At 33.4% G+C, this 16,280-nt stretch overlaps 1 protein-coding gene across 8 annotated transcripts in view; it reads right to left on the bottom strand.

Annotated features, from left to right (window-relative positions):
- ZNF280D (zinc finger protein 280D) overlaps positions 1 to 16,280 on the bottom strand; it is an 81,284-nt gene that overhangs the window by 42,684 nt on the left and 22,320 nt on the right. For 7 of the 8 annotated variants that reach the window (XR_005008917.1, XM_036734287.1, XM_036734286.1 and 4 more), the window contains exons 5-9: positions 12,007 to 12,072; positions 11,780 to 11,913; positions 9,810 to 9,927; positions 1,055 to 1,213; positions 763 to 863 (exon numbers count right to left, since the gene is read on the bottom strand). Coding sequence is in view for 7 of the 8 variants with exons in the window: in XM_036734287.1 (XP_036590182.1) it covers positions 763 to 863; positions 1,055 to 1,213; positions 9,810 to 9,927; positions 11,780 to 11,913; positions 12,007 to 12,072 (578 nt within the window). In the remaining variant the exon portion in view is untranslated. The remainder of the gene's footprint in view (positions 1 to 762; positions 864 to 1,054; positions 1,214 to 9,809; positions 9,928 to 11,779; positions 11,914 to 12,006; positions 12,073 to 16,280) is intronic. The other variant, XM_036734288.1, reaches the window with a different exon arrangement.

Genomic DNA, 16,280 nt, shown 5'->3' with positions numbered 1-16,280 from the left:
GCTTCCATATCAAAAACATTTTTATCATTCCTAGTCACAGTCACTTCAACACATCTTTCTCAACGATATAAATATTAAATACAAATATTTTTTGAGTTATGGTATCAATAATGGCTTGGTATTAAAGTGTTATAAATATAATACGAAGACATGCAGGAAAAGAGGTGAGCCAATCATATAAATGAGAGTGAAAGCCAACAGTGGTAATGGGACCCTTAACATATTAAAACAATAAGAGTAAAGCTTTCATTACATTTGGTGGATCGTCTAGGGAGAGTTAATGTGAAAATACACACAAGAATAATCCAAGATAAGAAGACAAAGAAGGGTTTCAATCTGCATCTGCATCAGTAGAGTGAATACTACATCAATAAAATCACAGATCCAAGGAATCACCCACAAAAACACCAAACAATCGAATGCAATTATCCAGCAGAGAGTGGGGTGTTCAATTTAACTGAATGTTCTGATTAATAACAGAGATTTTCCATAAATGCCACTCATATTCTGGAAAATTATAATATAGTAACATATACAACAATAAAACCATTTAGAACATTGACATTGCATTTCTTTGATGAGCCAGATGCCTCACCATCATGATTACAAATATCTGTTATCATATACCATAAATGATCAGAACAGTCAATTAAGTTACTTATAGTTGATATGGATAACACCAACTCTTACTGTACATAATATACATAACAAAAAATTCAGATTGAAGATGGTTTCAAAATTACTGTCCCATAAAAAATTTACCTTCATGTGATTTTTTAAAGGATCCAACAGATTAAAATGAATGTTACACTTTGGACAAGCTCTTGGGAAAGGTGGTCCATTTTTAGTAGGAGTAATTGTACCTAAAATGCATTAAATATATTTAGTATACAAATTTATCATTTTTATGTCTCAAAAATCTACTATGAAAATAAGAAAAATATTTTAAGTTGCCATACAATTTAAAAATACATAACTGAGCCATACTTTTACTTGTTTAAAATGTCTATTTTTCCCTACTATTTCAATAGCAATCATAGCTCACTCCATTTACCTTTTGAAGGTGAACTCTGTGATGGTGACTTTACTGAAGAGAATGGGGATGAGGGATGGGTTCCAGCAATACCTTCACTGGACTTGGGCTTCTTTGAAGTAACACTGTTTACTTCAGAAGTAGAAAGACGTTTCGTTACAAAGGAACTTTCATTCAGACCTATGATGATTCAATGTAAAAAAAATTATAAATATTTTGGTATGATATACTAACATACATATACATACATATACATACACCGACATATAATATACTAATCATTACTAAAAACTTATCTAGAATGTTTATAACTTAAAAAATATTTACTAGCCAAAATGAAAGTTAGACAATTTTAAAATCTGAATAGCTGATTTTGATTATCAATAATCAAAGAGACACAACTCTAGGGGAAAATAGAATAACCCTTAATAGAATGACCCTTTTAAAAATACTCAAAATGATGGGGTTTCCACAAGAAAATTCTTACCTGATTTCACCTGGGGATGGGAGCAAGTAGGGCACATTATTTGCAAATCAGAGAGAATAAGCAAAACCTCTGAAAAAATATAACATGCTCAGGGCCAAGTTTTCACCAATGCATTTGCAAAACTCAGTAAGCTAAGTGCCCTGCTTTAGATATAACACAATCAGTTTAATTTGTTCCTAAAATTTTAAAAGGCCTTTAGAATGTGTTAAAGCTCATCTTCATAAACCTAAAAAAGCCACATGATAAGGCAATTTCAGGCAAATTCTTTTACAGTAGACAACTATTTTATTTCTTTGCACAAAGAAAAAAATTGTCATTGCTCAAGTATCATAGAAAGCATTATAAAATCAGATGGAAGGGGTCTTAGAAGTTATTTATTCAAAAGAGTTTACAAGACTTCCAAGCTGGAAGGGACCTTGGGGCTGAGCTAGCCAAACTCCCTTATTTTTTACAGAAGAGCAAAACAAAGCATAAGAAATTAAATCCCTTGCCCAAGGTCAGACAGGAAGTTTGGAGAGCAGAGCCTGGTTAAGAACTTATTTCCTTGCTCCCAGTTCAGGGCTCTTTCTGATAAAATGCACTGCCCTCAATGGAAGGAATATTATGAGATACCACCCAACTATGTGCAAATGGTTTTCATCCAAGTTTTTGAAAGCAGACTGAAGTATCTATAAAAGTCACAAAATGAAATGAATTGGGGATGCCTAGGACCTAATCATAGCATGGCACTGGAGTGTGTACGACCTTGGAAAACTTGTTTCTGTTCCAAATACAGTGTATGAAAATAAATACTATTCTCCTACACTAATTACAATTGCTTTATGTACTCCTTTTGAATATTTTGTAACAAATTAACATGAAATAACATACTTAATATAAAAATGAACTCGCTTGCTGCCCATTTAAAAATCTTAGTTGCATATCCTTATGCATTCTAATAATTCGAACATGAATAAATAACCAGTATTTTTTCGGTATCTTAGCTTTCTTGAATAAAATTAAAATAGCAGATTTGCCTGTCAACTTTTTCATACAGGTTACATGTGCAATTACAGCAGGAAAAATAACATCATTATGCTGCTTTTCTCTTTAGTCAAAATATGTGTTTGTCAATTGATGATTTTTTTCTTTTTTCCTTCTTTCAAAAACATGAAGACTGATATTGGAACTGATATATGCACATGGGCTGACAGCTGAGGTATCTGTGCATTTTTAAGCTGTGGCTTTTGTGCAATCGCTATATTAACATTTGATTAAAAAACTTACGAGCACAAGTGGGTGCTATTCTTGTAGCTACAGCAACGGGATGTATTTGTGTAATTGGCTAGACAGGTTGGACAGACTGAGTAGAATCTCCTTAATACAGAAATTTTAAAAGCACTGAAAAAAAAAAACCTCCGAAGGAATATACCTGAAATTCACTATTAATTTAATTCAGTCCTTTAAGCCTTTCTGTCTCTCTACTTTTAAACATACTATCGCCCTACCTTTATACATACTATTCCACACAACAGTATCACTACTTATCAAAATTCTACCCATCTTTCAGGGAACAACTCAAATTCAACCTCCTCCATATACCTTTCTCTGGTCAACCCAGGCAGTTCTCTCCTGTGAACTTCTGCAACAATTACTGTGTGCAACTTACTTAACAATTGTAATAATTATCAATTTACAATTTATCTCAGCAGATTATAACTTCCTTCAATGCAGGTACTATTTTTTGTGTGTCTTCCACATAGAGCACAGAGCCTTGTATGTAGTAGGTGCTCAATGAATAGAAAAGAATTTCAAAAATTAATATGTGGCTATAACAAGAAACAGTGAATGACATCCTAAGTATGAGTTAATAACTTTGAGAAGGAAACGATTTCAGGCCACTATTATACCTTTTTGGTCAATCAGTGCCCTAAAGCACGAAAAGCAGAAATCCTTAATTATCTGTGTCACACCTTCCTTGGGAATAGTCCAGGTTTGGTACCAGCCAGATGACTCAGGGTACACATTGCTTTCTCTGTATCACAAAAATCTGTTATAAGGTACAGGTGCCAAAGCACTCATACCACAAAACATTTAAGCATCTGGAATCATTCACACTTACTAATGTAAAATTCCTTACTATTTTCAGGACAGTCATTCCAAGTTCTACTTTAAGTAAAATCCTTTCTACAACATACCTGTCAATTGGTCATCCACCTTTTGTTTGAAGACTTCCTGTCAGCGCCAACTCCTTAGCTCCTGAGGAATCCATTTTTTTTTATATAGTCTCAACTACTAGGACTTTTTTTCTTGTATCAAACTTCAATTTGCCTCTTGGAAACCATCTAGCAGCTCTACTTTTTGTGATGAAATTAACTATGGTATATAGGAATGCTCCCTGACTAGCATTCCCTTTGACATAGATATAGCTTCTAGCCTAGAGCTGTTTGCTACGAAGAGGGATATAGCTTATTTTAGGTAGGACCATTTGGCATGGCTCCCAGATACTACCTTCTGTCTCACTAATTTTTGCTACTTCCTTTTAGCTGACCCAAGTCTCTTGCTTTAGCCAAAAAAGTCCACTATTTGGGCAACTTAGAGCTGAGAGGTATTATCTTTTAAAATAAACTATTGTAACTATAACATACTATAACTGAATTTCTCCTATCATTCCTCATTCTCCATTCTCCCTAGGTTGCTGGCACAGGTTTAAGAAAGAAATTTCTATATGGTTGGAGTTAAGAGATACATACATAGTGATATCAAAATCTCAATATAGATTATAGCTTGATTTTTGATTTCCTACAAGTTTTCCTCTCTATTTGCAGGAATCATTTTATTCAACAAATATTTATTAAGTCCCTATTCAATGCACTGAGGGTAGTTTAAAAAAAAAAAAAAAGCTCAATTCAAACATTTATTAAGTATCTGCTATATACTGGGCACTGGGGATACAATGTAATGCCAAGAAGGAAAAATAGTGCTACCCCAAAGAACTTATATTTAATGGATATAACATAAATGAATACAATACAATTTGAAAAGGAAGAGTGCGCTACCTATGGGGAATAGGTAAACCTCCCTAGAGGAAGTACCACCTGACAGGAGTCTTGAAGAAAGCTAAGGATTCTGAGAAGCAGAGATGAAAATTCCAAGCATGTGAGAGAGCTTATGCAAAGGTAATGAGACAGGAGGATTGCCAAATTTGGGGAATAGCAAGGTGGCTAGTTTTTCTGGAGAATTTCTAAAGGTGGGTGATGTGAAATGTCTGGAAAAAGTGGCTAGGGCAAGACTGTGGAGGACTTTAAATACCAAGCAGAGGAATGTGTAATACACCCTGGAGGTAGTAGGAAGCCACTGAAATTTCTTGAACAGGAGAGCAACACGATTAGCCAAGTGCTTTAGGAAGATGGCTTTGACAAACATTGAGGAGTGCTGGAAGGGGGTATTCTGGAAGCAGGAAGATGAATTAGGAGGCTATTGGAATAGTGAGAGCAGGGCAGTGCCTGAACCAGAAAGGTAGCCATGAGGACAAAGAAGGTGACAAATGGGAGAGATAGTTTATAATTTAGTGGGGATAATAAGAAAACAGTTCGTTATTTAACGGGGAGAAAACGTAGGCTGCTTTATTGGTGTAAATCACTTTTGATCCTTTAAAGAACTTCCCATTTTTGGCCTGATAAAGTGATTTCTCTACCTATCCAGGTGCTTGAAATAGTTTTAATAGTTACCTTGGAGTAAGTTGTTTATTCTTTAAAATTTAGCTCAACTTATCCTACTTTATTAAACTGGCAGACGATAAAAATTACTAGGATTTCTTTAGGTAAAAATTCTACCTATAAAGACTAGTATGAACTGAAGTGAGCAGAAATAGAATAATTTATATAGTAACAATAATATAAAAACAATTTTAAAAGACTTAAAATCGGTAAGGAATGTAATTATCAAACACGATCCAAGAGGACTAATTATCATCTTTGTACCCACCTCCTTGATGAACACAAGATGCAGAATAAGAAAAATACTTTTGGACATGGTCAATGTAGGAATTTGCTGTGTTTAATAATGTATATTTGTTACAAGGGTTTTCTTTTAAAAGGGTGGGGAAATGCTGGTTCTTAACTGAAAAAGAAAACTTAAGAAAAAAAGAGAAAGAACAGAAACTAGAAGATTTTTTTTCTATTCTTCTCAGTCTACCCTGAAAATGGCGCCCAAGTGAGAGGATTAAAGCAAACCAAGAACCAAAGAATACCAAGTCAGGACTAAGACTTGCTGCTTCAAAATAATGTCTGCAATCCTACTAAATTTTCCTTCTTTCACTCAGAATGGTATAATAATGAATCACCATCATCATAATACATGAACCGATGCAGAGTGTGGCAAGGAAAGCCAGGGGAAAAAATACATATATATATAACCACAACAATATAAATGAAAAGAACAGCAATCACCAAACAAAAGAAAATCCTAAGTGCATGCTGCAAAATATTTCAAATTTACTGAATTTTAAAATTAAATAAAATTATTAAAAAGTGTTATCAAAAGAGGACTTGTAGTCAGGTGACCTGGATTTGAATTACTGTGCTTACTAGCTATGTGACCCAGGACAAGTTACATACTCTGTAATCCTGAACATCTTTATCTACAAAATGGAGATAAAAATATCTATCATAGAGGGCTGTTGTCAACAAAGTTTTTTGCAAACCATAAGGCACTACAATGTGAATTATAATGACCATCATTTCTAACTGAATAAAAAAGAGAATTCAGAGAGATTTTGAATGGATTTAAATTCATTTTGAAGTAACAAGTCACATCCCTAATTTTATTCGTTGGTCCTTGGTTCCTATTTTGCTTATACCATTTTACACACACACACACACACACACACACACACACACACACACACACACACACACACACACACACCCCTACAGATAAAGATAAGTACAGTTTGTTTACTAACAGTGGCCAAATGTGCTTTAAGTTTTATTCTTATTAGGCTCTCTAATGAAGTCAGGCTTGAGGCAAAGAAAAGGCCAGAAGACATAGAAGCTCAGATAGTATATAGGGAATCCCTTTAGAAAGAGCTCTAAGTGAAAACATTTAAAGCTGAAACTTGTATTCCAAAATGGAATGCCCATTTTATTCAACATAATCCCTCAAAAAGGTAGCTAAATTAAACTATTTCCTCAATGTACATTTCTTTAGTCAATATGCTTGACCGTACTTCAATACGAATTGTCATACTTTTCCCGATTATAGTGACTAAATTTTAAAATCTTTAAAGATATGAAGTTAGTAGTCTGTCTTCCAGAACTGACTTGTTGATATACCAAAATATTTATGGCCAAATTTTTTGTGGGAGCAAGGAATTCAAAACAAAGCCTATGGGGCTAAACAAATTGTGGTACAGCAATATCATGGGCTATTAATGTACTATAAGAAAGTGTACTATATTCAATCACGAACATAGCAAAACATGTAAAGACTTAAATGAGCTGATGCACAGTAAGGCAAGCAGAGCCAAGAAAATATACATGACTATAACAATGTAAATGAAAAGAACAGCAACCACCAAAAAAATCACAAGTGCATGTTGCAAAATTACAAAGAATAAAGACCCCAAGAAGCTATGAGAAAACATCTTTCTCCCTCCCCCATCCCCACAAGCAACGGAGACATTTTTCAGGTCTTGTGTTTTTCCCTATGTCCTCTCTTAACTTCCTGCTGTCATTTCTTGCAATTATCCCTATTTCTGCCTCTAAGAGCAGCACCTGTCCTTTCCAAATTGTGAGGACGTAATTAAGTTCCCAGTCCCGGGAGGTTTCAAATGCTGAGTGTTAAGAGAGGGGACTCATGTTATGGGTTGAATGTAATAACCTCTAAGATCCCTTCTAGCTCTAAGATTTTATGGTCTATTGTTACAGCCTGAGCATCACCACTGAGTTAACTAAATACCAAATCGTTTGTCCCATTTCTTGTTTTGTTAAGTACTTAAGTAGATTTAAAACATTTCAACTTGTTAGAAGAGAAGATGAAGGTCACTCTTGGTATGTGGTGTAAAAAATAATTTGGTTATAGGCCTGCCTCAGCTACTGTCTAGCTAAACTTTAGTTTCCTCATCTATAGAATCAAGAATTGATGGTCTGAGGTCCACTTCAGGTTTCTCTTTGAATTTAAGATTTCATCATCCTAAAGGGACATGCTCACATCCACCTTCTCACCTCTTCTGTCTCATTTCGGCCTATGCAAATTTTCCAGCAGTCATGGTCATTTAAGAGATTCTGATTAGGGAGATAACTTCCTAAAAGAAAGTCTTTTGATCCAGTGTCCAAATACAGGATGGTTTGGAGGAAGAGACAAGAGTTGAGGAGAGAAAAATGTATATTTCCATATATACTTATCCTTAGAAAAGAAAATCAGGAAAACTTAGATTAAGTTACCAAAATAATGTTCCAGTCCACTGAGAAAAGAGAGATAAATCTTCCATGACCAAACTAGAAAAATTTTGTGATAATCTTTCTATTTCAATTTCCTGAGGTGTTATAAAAGTAAATTTATTCACAGTAAGATCTCTATTAATGAAGATGATGGATTCTAACAAGCCCTTTGAGTTCAGAACCTTCATTAGAAGAGGCAAAAATAACAAACTGAATGTGCAGTAGTATTTCAAGACATCTGAAAAAAAGATAGATACGAAATATAAAATACTAACTAAAACAGCAACTGTTAGAAATCATCTCTAAAATGTTGTCAAGGGTGACAAAACAGGGATGTAATCAAAATATTCTAGGAAAATTTAAAAAGTGAGAAATCACTTTCAGTTGGAGACATAAAGGAAAGTTTGAAGAGGTGGTACCTGAGGTGGCCTTTAAAGAGAAAACTTTTAATAGGCAGAGATGAAGGAGTGTATTATGGACCAGAATAAAAGAAAGGAGGAAGGTATGGAGATGATCAAAGGCAAATAAATGCATGGAGGTTGAAGAGTTCTTGAACAATGGTAGTCCAGTTTGGCTGGAAGATCTAAAAAAAATGATACGATGTCCAATGTATGAGTTTCTTATAACCTTACTTTTAAAACTTTTATGACAGAAATCACAAATATGTTATAACAATTGCTTTCAAATGGAAAATGTTTCACTGGTAAATGAAAACTACCAAATGAAATTATGGACCCAAGAAATGCAGTCATCCACAAATGACAATTTATGGAAAGCTCTAAAGAATCCCTTGAAAATATCATTTAACAAACAAATTAGTTAATATGGTACCAAGGCTGTCTATGTACATTACATGGCCAAAGCATGGTTCTAAGAACTATAGCTTTTGAGCAAATGAATTAGTGAGGTTGACTTACATGCTGATAAAACTGGAGGGATTTCTATGAGTCTTTGAAAATTGTACTAGTGGACATGATGGCTGGCTTGATTTTTGCATAAGTCCAAGTAGTTCTTAGTACAGTTTTTCCACTACATACACAGAGACTTTTCTTTTTTATGTCACATTTACAAAATTGAAGCCCTTGATCTAAATAAACTGAAACAAATTTTAGGAGCTGTAAAAAAAAATTAAGTAATTCTACAATGCCATTTTTTCTTCACATCCATCTGATTTTTCTATCCCAACCGGTGAATAAAAAAAAACAAACAAAACCCAAAACCACTATACTTCTGAATCAATGAAGCAAGAGAAAGTAGAATATTCCACTGTTTGTACAGGTGAGATTTGGCAAGGATTCACAATTTACCTTTATTGATATTAGCAAAGTAAAAGATTACTTAGCTTGAAAGCCTCTGCTTTCACAAAAACCATCTTTATAGCTAGTAGGAATGTGAAAAACTAAAATCTCTCTGTGTGGGGACACTGAAATCAAGCAAAAATTTTACCCCAAACACATTAAATACTTTAGATTAGAAATAACTTATATTTTAATGCAGGTTTTTTAAAAGTCCAGTCAATAAAAATGTACCGTAGTAACAGTAACTGGCTTCAAGTCACTCATTCTAGTCCCAAATATGGCACTAATTAGCTACATAAGTGGGTTTAAACTCTCTGGACCTTAGTTTTCTCATCTGTTTAAAAGACGATCTATAAGCTCCCTTCCAGCACTAAAATTCTAGGATTCTAACATTAATTTGCCTAGGAATGTGAGCACAAATGGTGACCTATTTAAAAATAAAAAAGAAATCAAAACATAAAACTTTCCTTGATAGTATTATCATCAAAAAAATTTGAAGTCAAATCCCTATTCATAGGCATCTTAACCATTTAACTCTATAGTTTTAACTAACCAATTCTTAAACAAACCTGTTAAAGAGCGCGCTGTTCCTCCCTGGTACTGAGGTATTCCTGTGTTTTGTCTCAAGTCAAACAGTAACCCTGAAGAATTATTAGGTACAACTTGTGGTGAGCTCATTATGTAACCCTGATAAAACATTTTAAAAGGAGAATATTTACTTTAATTGAATCATTTTATTTTTATAATCTTTAAAGGTAAGCATAATTACATATTAACCACATAAACATATGGGTGACATAATTTTGACAATATACAAATTAAGCAATTACTGATAAAAAAAAATCTATTGAAATTGGAAACAAGCTCTAAATCATATGATCCTATCATTCAGATTTGGCTTATTCCTATAAAATAAAGGTAAATATTTACACAATATGATGTAGCTTGCCCAGGTTAAAAGAATCATTTAGGATCATTCAAAATAAAATGATATGTCCATATGCACTTAAGAGAGCTATGGTACAGTCAGTTAGTTATTTCAAAATTGGTAAATAAACACAGTAGAAGGTACTAAAGAATTTGAAAAACTTTGTTCTGTTAAATAGAAGGAAGGCACAAAGGAGTTAACAATGTTTATTTTCACAAGTGAGCTCAAGGCATAACAATAACAATACTAATATTTTTCAATAGTCTTATATGGATCAAACCTCTGCAGGGTCTATCAGGCCATATTGGGCATGTGCCCTGGCATACTTTTTATACTGAACCAAAGAAATAGTTATTAGATGATTTAATTTTAAACAATTTTGTGTGAGAAGGCTTTCAATAAATCTTGCCATGCCTTTTAGAAGATCAAATGCTTTTTAATGCAAATTTCCCAAAAGGAACATAAAATTTATTTAACTATTTCATGGATATCCAATAGGCTACTACAGAAAAGATATTATCATTTTTGACAAAAGCAACTTAATAATTTGTTAAAGCTCACATGAAGTTAAATATTATTTGGATTTTTTTCTCAAACGGTACTTGTAGTAAGTTAATAAAATTAGCCTACTGTAGTAGAAAGAACATTGGACAAGTCAGAAGACCTAGGTTCTAGTGTTAATTGCATCACTTTCTAGATATCTGACCTTGATTTAATCTTTACACACTTTATGTTTCTTTGTCTATACAACAGTATGTACTAATATTTGTACTCTACCGTCATAGGATTGTTGTGGAGAAAGCACTTTAAAAACTTTAAGTACTATATAAAACTATGAGAATTATCATCAGAAATATAAATACAAGCAGAATTTATTTAGCTGCAAACAAATTTGGAAAATCATCCAGTTTTTACAAAATGATTTGTAATGTAATGTAAAATTTGTAAAATGACCAAATGACAACTAAGAAAATAACAAATAGTTTACTTTTTAATAAGGCATCAAAAAGACAAGAAATACTAATTTTAGTGTTACTAACTCTGAACACATGTTCCAAAAGGAAAAAAATATCCTTATGAAAACAAATAACATTAATGGACTTATTCCTCATTTTATAACTGGTATTTATTTTTAGCATACTAATGTTTTTTCTCAAATGATTGAAAAAAATGATTTCTCAAGCTTACTGCAATTTCTCAAAAGGAATAACTTGGGTTAAGATGGAACTATATTAAAATGAACTTTCAATATTTCATGCCCAAGTAATGTTTATAAATAAATCCTTTTGTTGTGTAAGGTAAGAATTAGAACTGCCCAACCAAACACTTATACAAAAACAAAGGCTTGTTTGCTTTACCAAATATTTAGTCTGTGATTATGCTAATTTTACTTTATAGCTAAGTAAAATTAGAATCTCAGTATTCAATTAAATTAAGCACTCTACCTAATTTATTATAGGCTGGCAATTATTATAACCACTGGTATGAGTACTTATTTGACTATCACGGGAGGGTACTATTTCTTGAAAATAGTTGGGGTTATTACTAGGACTTTGCTGGTGCTGATAAACAATAAGTCTCTGAAATGACTGGACATCCATAAACACTTACAGGTTTAGATAACGGCTGAGCAACAGAACTAGCTGTAGATCTTGATATAGATTGAAAAACTGGTGAAGCTGCCACAGTATTTGATGTTGGAGTCATGTAGTGTTGACTGGTTGGCTTGAATGAAGCAACAGCACCTATATAATTTATAATATAGTTAAGCATTTTCATAATTGAATTACTTGTATTATGCTCTGTGCAAAAATTGTAATAGCACAACAAAAAAATACCTCTATTGGTGGCGCCATTCTGTATTCCTCTTGATGATGAGCTGGGGTTGACTCTGTTCAAAATATCTATTAAGATTACAATAGTTATGACCAATGTTTAACAGTCCCCTATTTTGGGAAAATACTAGCTTTTAGAACTAAGATGACAAATTGTAAAAGATACTCAATAACATGAACATATTTTGCATCTGATAACTGATAACAACTAATTCTTAAACATTTATTAACTTCATAATCCAGTATACAACAAGAAATCTGACATTATTAGCTTTAATATCTTCTTACACAAATCTTAATTCTTCTAAGTCTCAACTTTATAAAATTTCTCGGATGACATTCTATTTAGTTCAAATTTTCAGACCAGCCTGTATTAGTCTATTTGACTTATAATGAACCTTAAGTATAGTACTGCGCTTTAGAATTTAACCACTGTGAGACAATGTTGTGTTAGGAAAATACATTAAAAGCTCCGATTCTGAACACCAAGAATAAATCTCCCAACTGTTACAGTGGATGATGGAAGGTGAAAGGAAGCTGAGGAATGGGACCAAGGAACAAGAAACTGTAAAGGTAAAATAACCTGAAGATATTTAACCCCTCTATTTTTTCTAAAGTTTTCAAAGACTGGCTCAAGTATACAGTCAATTGTTTCCCTTTCCATGACAATGGATGGCAGTAAAATTCATTTACACTTCAAAGTAAAATCAAACTTAGGCCATGCAAGCATTTCATCCAAGCAGCCAGACTGAGTTCCGAGTTAAAAGTAAAAGTAAAGAGATGAACCAAGGGCTAAGGAGAACTGTGGTAGGAACAGAAGGGGGGGGGGGGGAAGACGAATAGCTTTATTCCTCTCTTCCCTTGCTACCACCATTCCTGCAACCTTAGACTCTGCCCTACATTGAGCCTAAGTGGAAATAAGCAAGTGGTTGGAGCAGGGAACAGAGGCAGATCAAGGCTGTAAAGGGTTGAAAAAGAGAAGAAAAGTAAATTTCAACAAGTTACAGAAGAGATGAAATGGGTGATCTAGGTAGAAAACCTACAATAGCTAAATTTAGGGCCTGCTTGTATGGGTCTACACCTTGAAATGGTACTTAATCATTTGCTATGGAAAAAGATTTCCACATACACTAAAAACATAACAGTTTTAAAAATTAGATCCCTAGGGTAAGATTTCATCATCCTACAAAAGTTTTCATTATCAATTTAAAACTTCCAGGGCAATGAGCAACGTGTTTGTTTTCTAATTTCAGTTACAGGCCTTAAAAACTGGATTAACTGTGATTTATAAATTCATCTATAGCATACACATATTATACAATATTGGATCTCAGTCAGAAATATTGGTGCATATTGTACTGCTCTTTGTATGCAACTCACATAACTTAAATATTCTAGAAATGAAGCTCATTTATAATGTTCACCAAGTTAAAACAAATTCCTCAACAACCCTATGAGGTAAGTATTACTATTAGCTCTATTTTATAGCAGAGGAAGGTGTATCTGAGGTTAAATGACTTGCCCAGGGTCACAAAACCTTTAAGTGTCTGGGGCTTATTTGAACTAGGATTTCTGTCTTCAAGTTTCATGTACTATACTTGCTAAACAAAGTTTACATACAAATCATAAAGATCTTTTTTATTTTGAAAAGTTCAGAAAAAGCAATTCTACGAGGATATGTCGATTCCTACTTCGGTAGAATTAAACAGATCTTAAAGCTGCCTTTTTTTTTTGGAGGGGGAAAGGCAGGGCAATTGCGGTCAAGTGACTTGCCCAAGGTCAGATAGCTAGTAAGTGTGTCAAGTGTCTTGAGGCTGGATTTGAACTCAGGTCCTCCTGACTCCAGGGCTGGTGCTCTACTCACTGTGCCACTTAGCTGCCCCAAATTAAACAAATCTTTCATATTGCTACCAACTATAAGCTATAATAATGGGATTTTAATAGGAACACATGGGAGAAGTTTTAATCTCAATTTTTATAACTGCAGTCCTGAAGAATTAAAAGATGACAAATGATGAAATATTGAAATAAAGGATATTCTTCCTAAATTACTGTTATTAGCTAGCATTTGGCCACTAAATACCTCATTTTGTAATCTAGGAAGCATGTTTTTGTCAACAAATCTAAGATGCTATAGTGGAATAGTGACCAATGCTTTCTCAATAGTTTTAAATCAGAACAACATGAAATTATACCAAGGTGTCCAGTAGTAAAATTAGTCCCTGTCTGATATTCTTGCTGAGTTCTACTAATCTGGAATTATCTTGTACATAAAAGTTAAGAAAATTATTTCTTCTTTTTATTAAAAAAATTCTGTGAATATCATTTTTTTACATTGTTACATGGATAATTTTACTATTAATGTCATATTTTTAAACATGACCTTGGGTAACTTGTATGGAAAGTTTCATCAACAAGTTACAAGATCCACAGTAATTTAAAGTTACAAGAACAACAAAATCTTCCATAGACCAATAATGAGGAACTACTTTGCTCTTCACTCATAGATTTCCTCCTTCTTTTCCCAGGCTCACATGCATTTTAGTGAGGATACCCTAAAAATCCTATTACCAACACTAGTAATCAAGTTGATATGCCTATTAACACAGCAACATGCCATTTATCAAGTATTTTTGGAAGTTAGTTCACAAAAACAAATCCTCTAAATTAAACGAACTCAACAGAAATCTTTTTAGCATGATTATACACTACCTTGCCATCTTAAATAAAGAGTATTCCAAACATACTTTAAGCTTTTCTTAAAGATTCAGAATCATTATAAATGTCAATAATCAAATTTCAATTATCAATAATTCAAAATGTCTCTTGACTTTATCAGTGGGCACTCCTATTGATTTAGATGTTAACTCCTCAAAACCTTAGTGTGAGATATTTTATATTAATGAGATTATGGTCAATAAAATTTCTCGTAGTCAATTTCACCAAGTCCAGCAAATCTATCCAAAAGTAGTCAGGCTGGTGCTAAGATAAAAGAGACAATCTGTTGCTAGGCTTTCTCCTCTTTATTCTTGGTGGACAATGAAACAACATCGTTTCCTTTCTTTCTTCTGGTGGGAGAACGGACTTGAAGTCAGGAAGTCTTGAGTCCAAATCTGGCCTCAGTCAACTTACTAGTTGTGTGACCCTAGACAACTCACTTATCCTCCGTATGCCTCAGTTTCCTCATCTGTGAAGTGAGAATAATGGCACTTACCCACCAGGGTTGTTGTGAGGACCAAATGAGACGTTTGTAAAGTGCTTTGCAATCCTCTAAGTACTATGTAAATGCTAGGCTATTTTGTTCTATTCTTTTTCTTGCTAGTGGTTTTGGAAATTCTCTTAGCCTTGTGTCCAAATAGGCCTAACTGGGTCCAGGAAAAGTAATCACTGTCACCCTTCTTTCAATATTAACTGTGTATTTCATATCTTTATAGTTACTATTAAGGACTTTTTTTTTCTTTAAAGAAAAGTGTTTATACCAGATTTCAAGACTCTCCTTAATAGTGCCAACTCCAATTTCTATAACGCTTCTAATCTTACTGAGTACTATAAAATTAGATAATCAAGTTTGCAAGAACTTCACACACAATAATAATCAGGATTTGAGTGAAGATATGAGGACTTGTTTTATCGAGTCAAGTGCCTGGAATAGCAACTATTTCAGATGCTTTAATATATTTTTCATTCATTTTCAATGTGAAAGATAGTAAGCTAAGAATTGTTTTTATATTTTTAAATAAAGTTTTATTGTATTTAAAAATCTAAAAACTTTCTTAGCTTGCAGGTCGCTCATAAAAGGGCAGCCAAAAATAGGCAGTGACATAGTTTGCTTTATTTGTTGACCCCTGATGTGGATGGCTTAGGTTGCCAAATGTTTCACATATGAGGAAGTGCACTGTTATCATAGCTATACAATCCTTGAACTGTTAAAAGATTATTTTATCTATTAAATAGGATCTTCAAAGACTATCATGTTATACCATTTCCCTTTCCTGTTTCCTTGTTTAAAAGTCAAACTGAAGAACTATTTTTCTAGACCCACTGCAAATCTCTGATATAGTCTTGAAATCTATATTAATGTTCTCTAGCCAAGGTGACAATTAACCATATACTATTACATAAGGAAATGGCTTAACTTAAAGCATAAAGATGGGTGAGCCAAACACAAATTATTAAGTTTCTACATTTATAATCGAATAGTGCCTTACTGTAGGCACTGCTATGATTTCTTTCCATATGCAATACTTTGCAAAATTTAACTTTTTTGAAAGTGCCTT

This window comes from Trichosurus vulpecula, chromosome 8, assembly GCF_011100635.1.
Source record: "Trichosurus vulpecula isolate mTriVul1 chromosome 8, mTriVul1.pri, whole genome shotgun sequence".
NCBI lineage: Eukaryota > Metazoa > Chordata > Mammalia > Diprotodontia > Phalangeridae > Trichosurus > Trichosurus vulpecula.
This window is presented reverse-complemented; position numbering and strand designations above follow the sequence as displayed.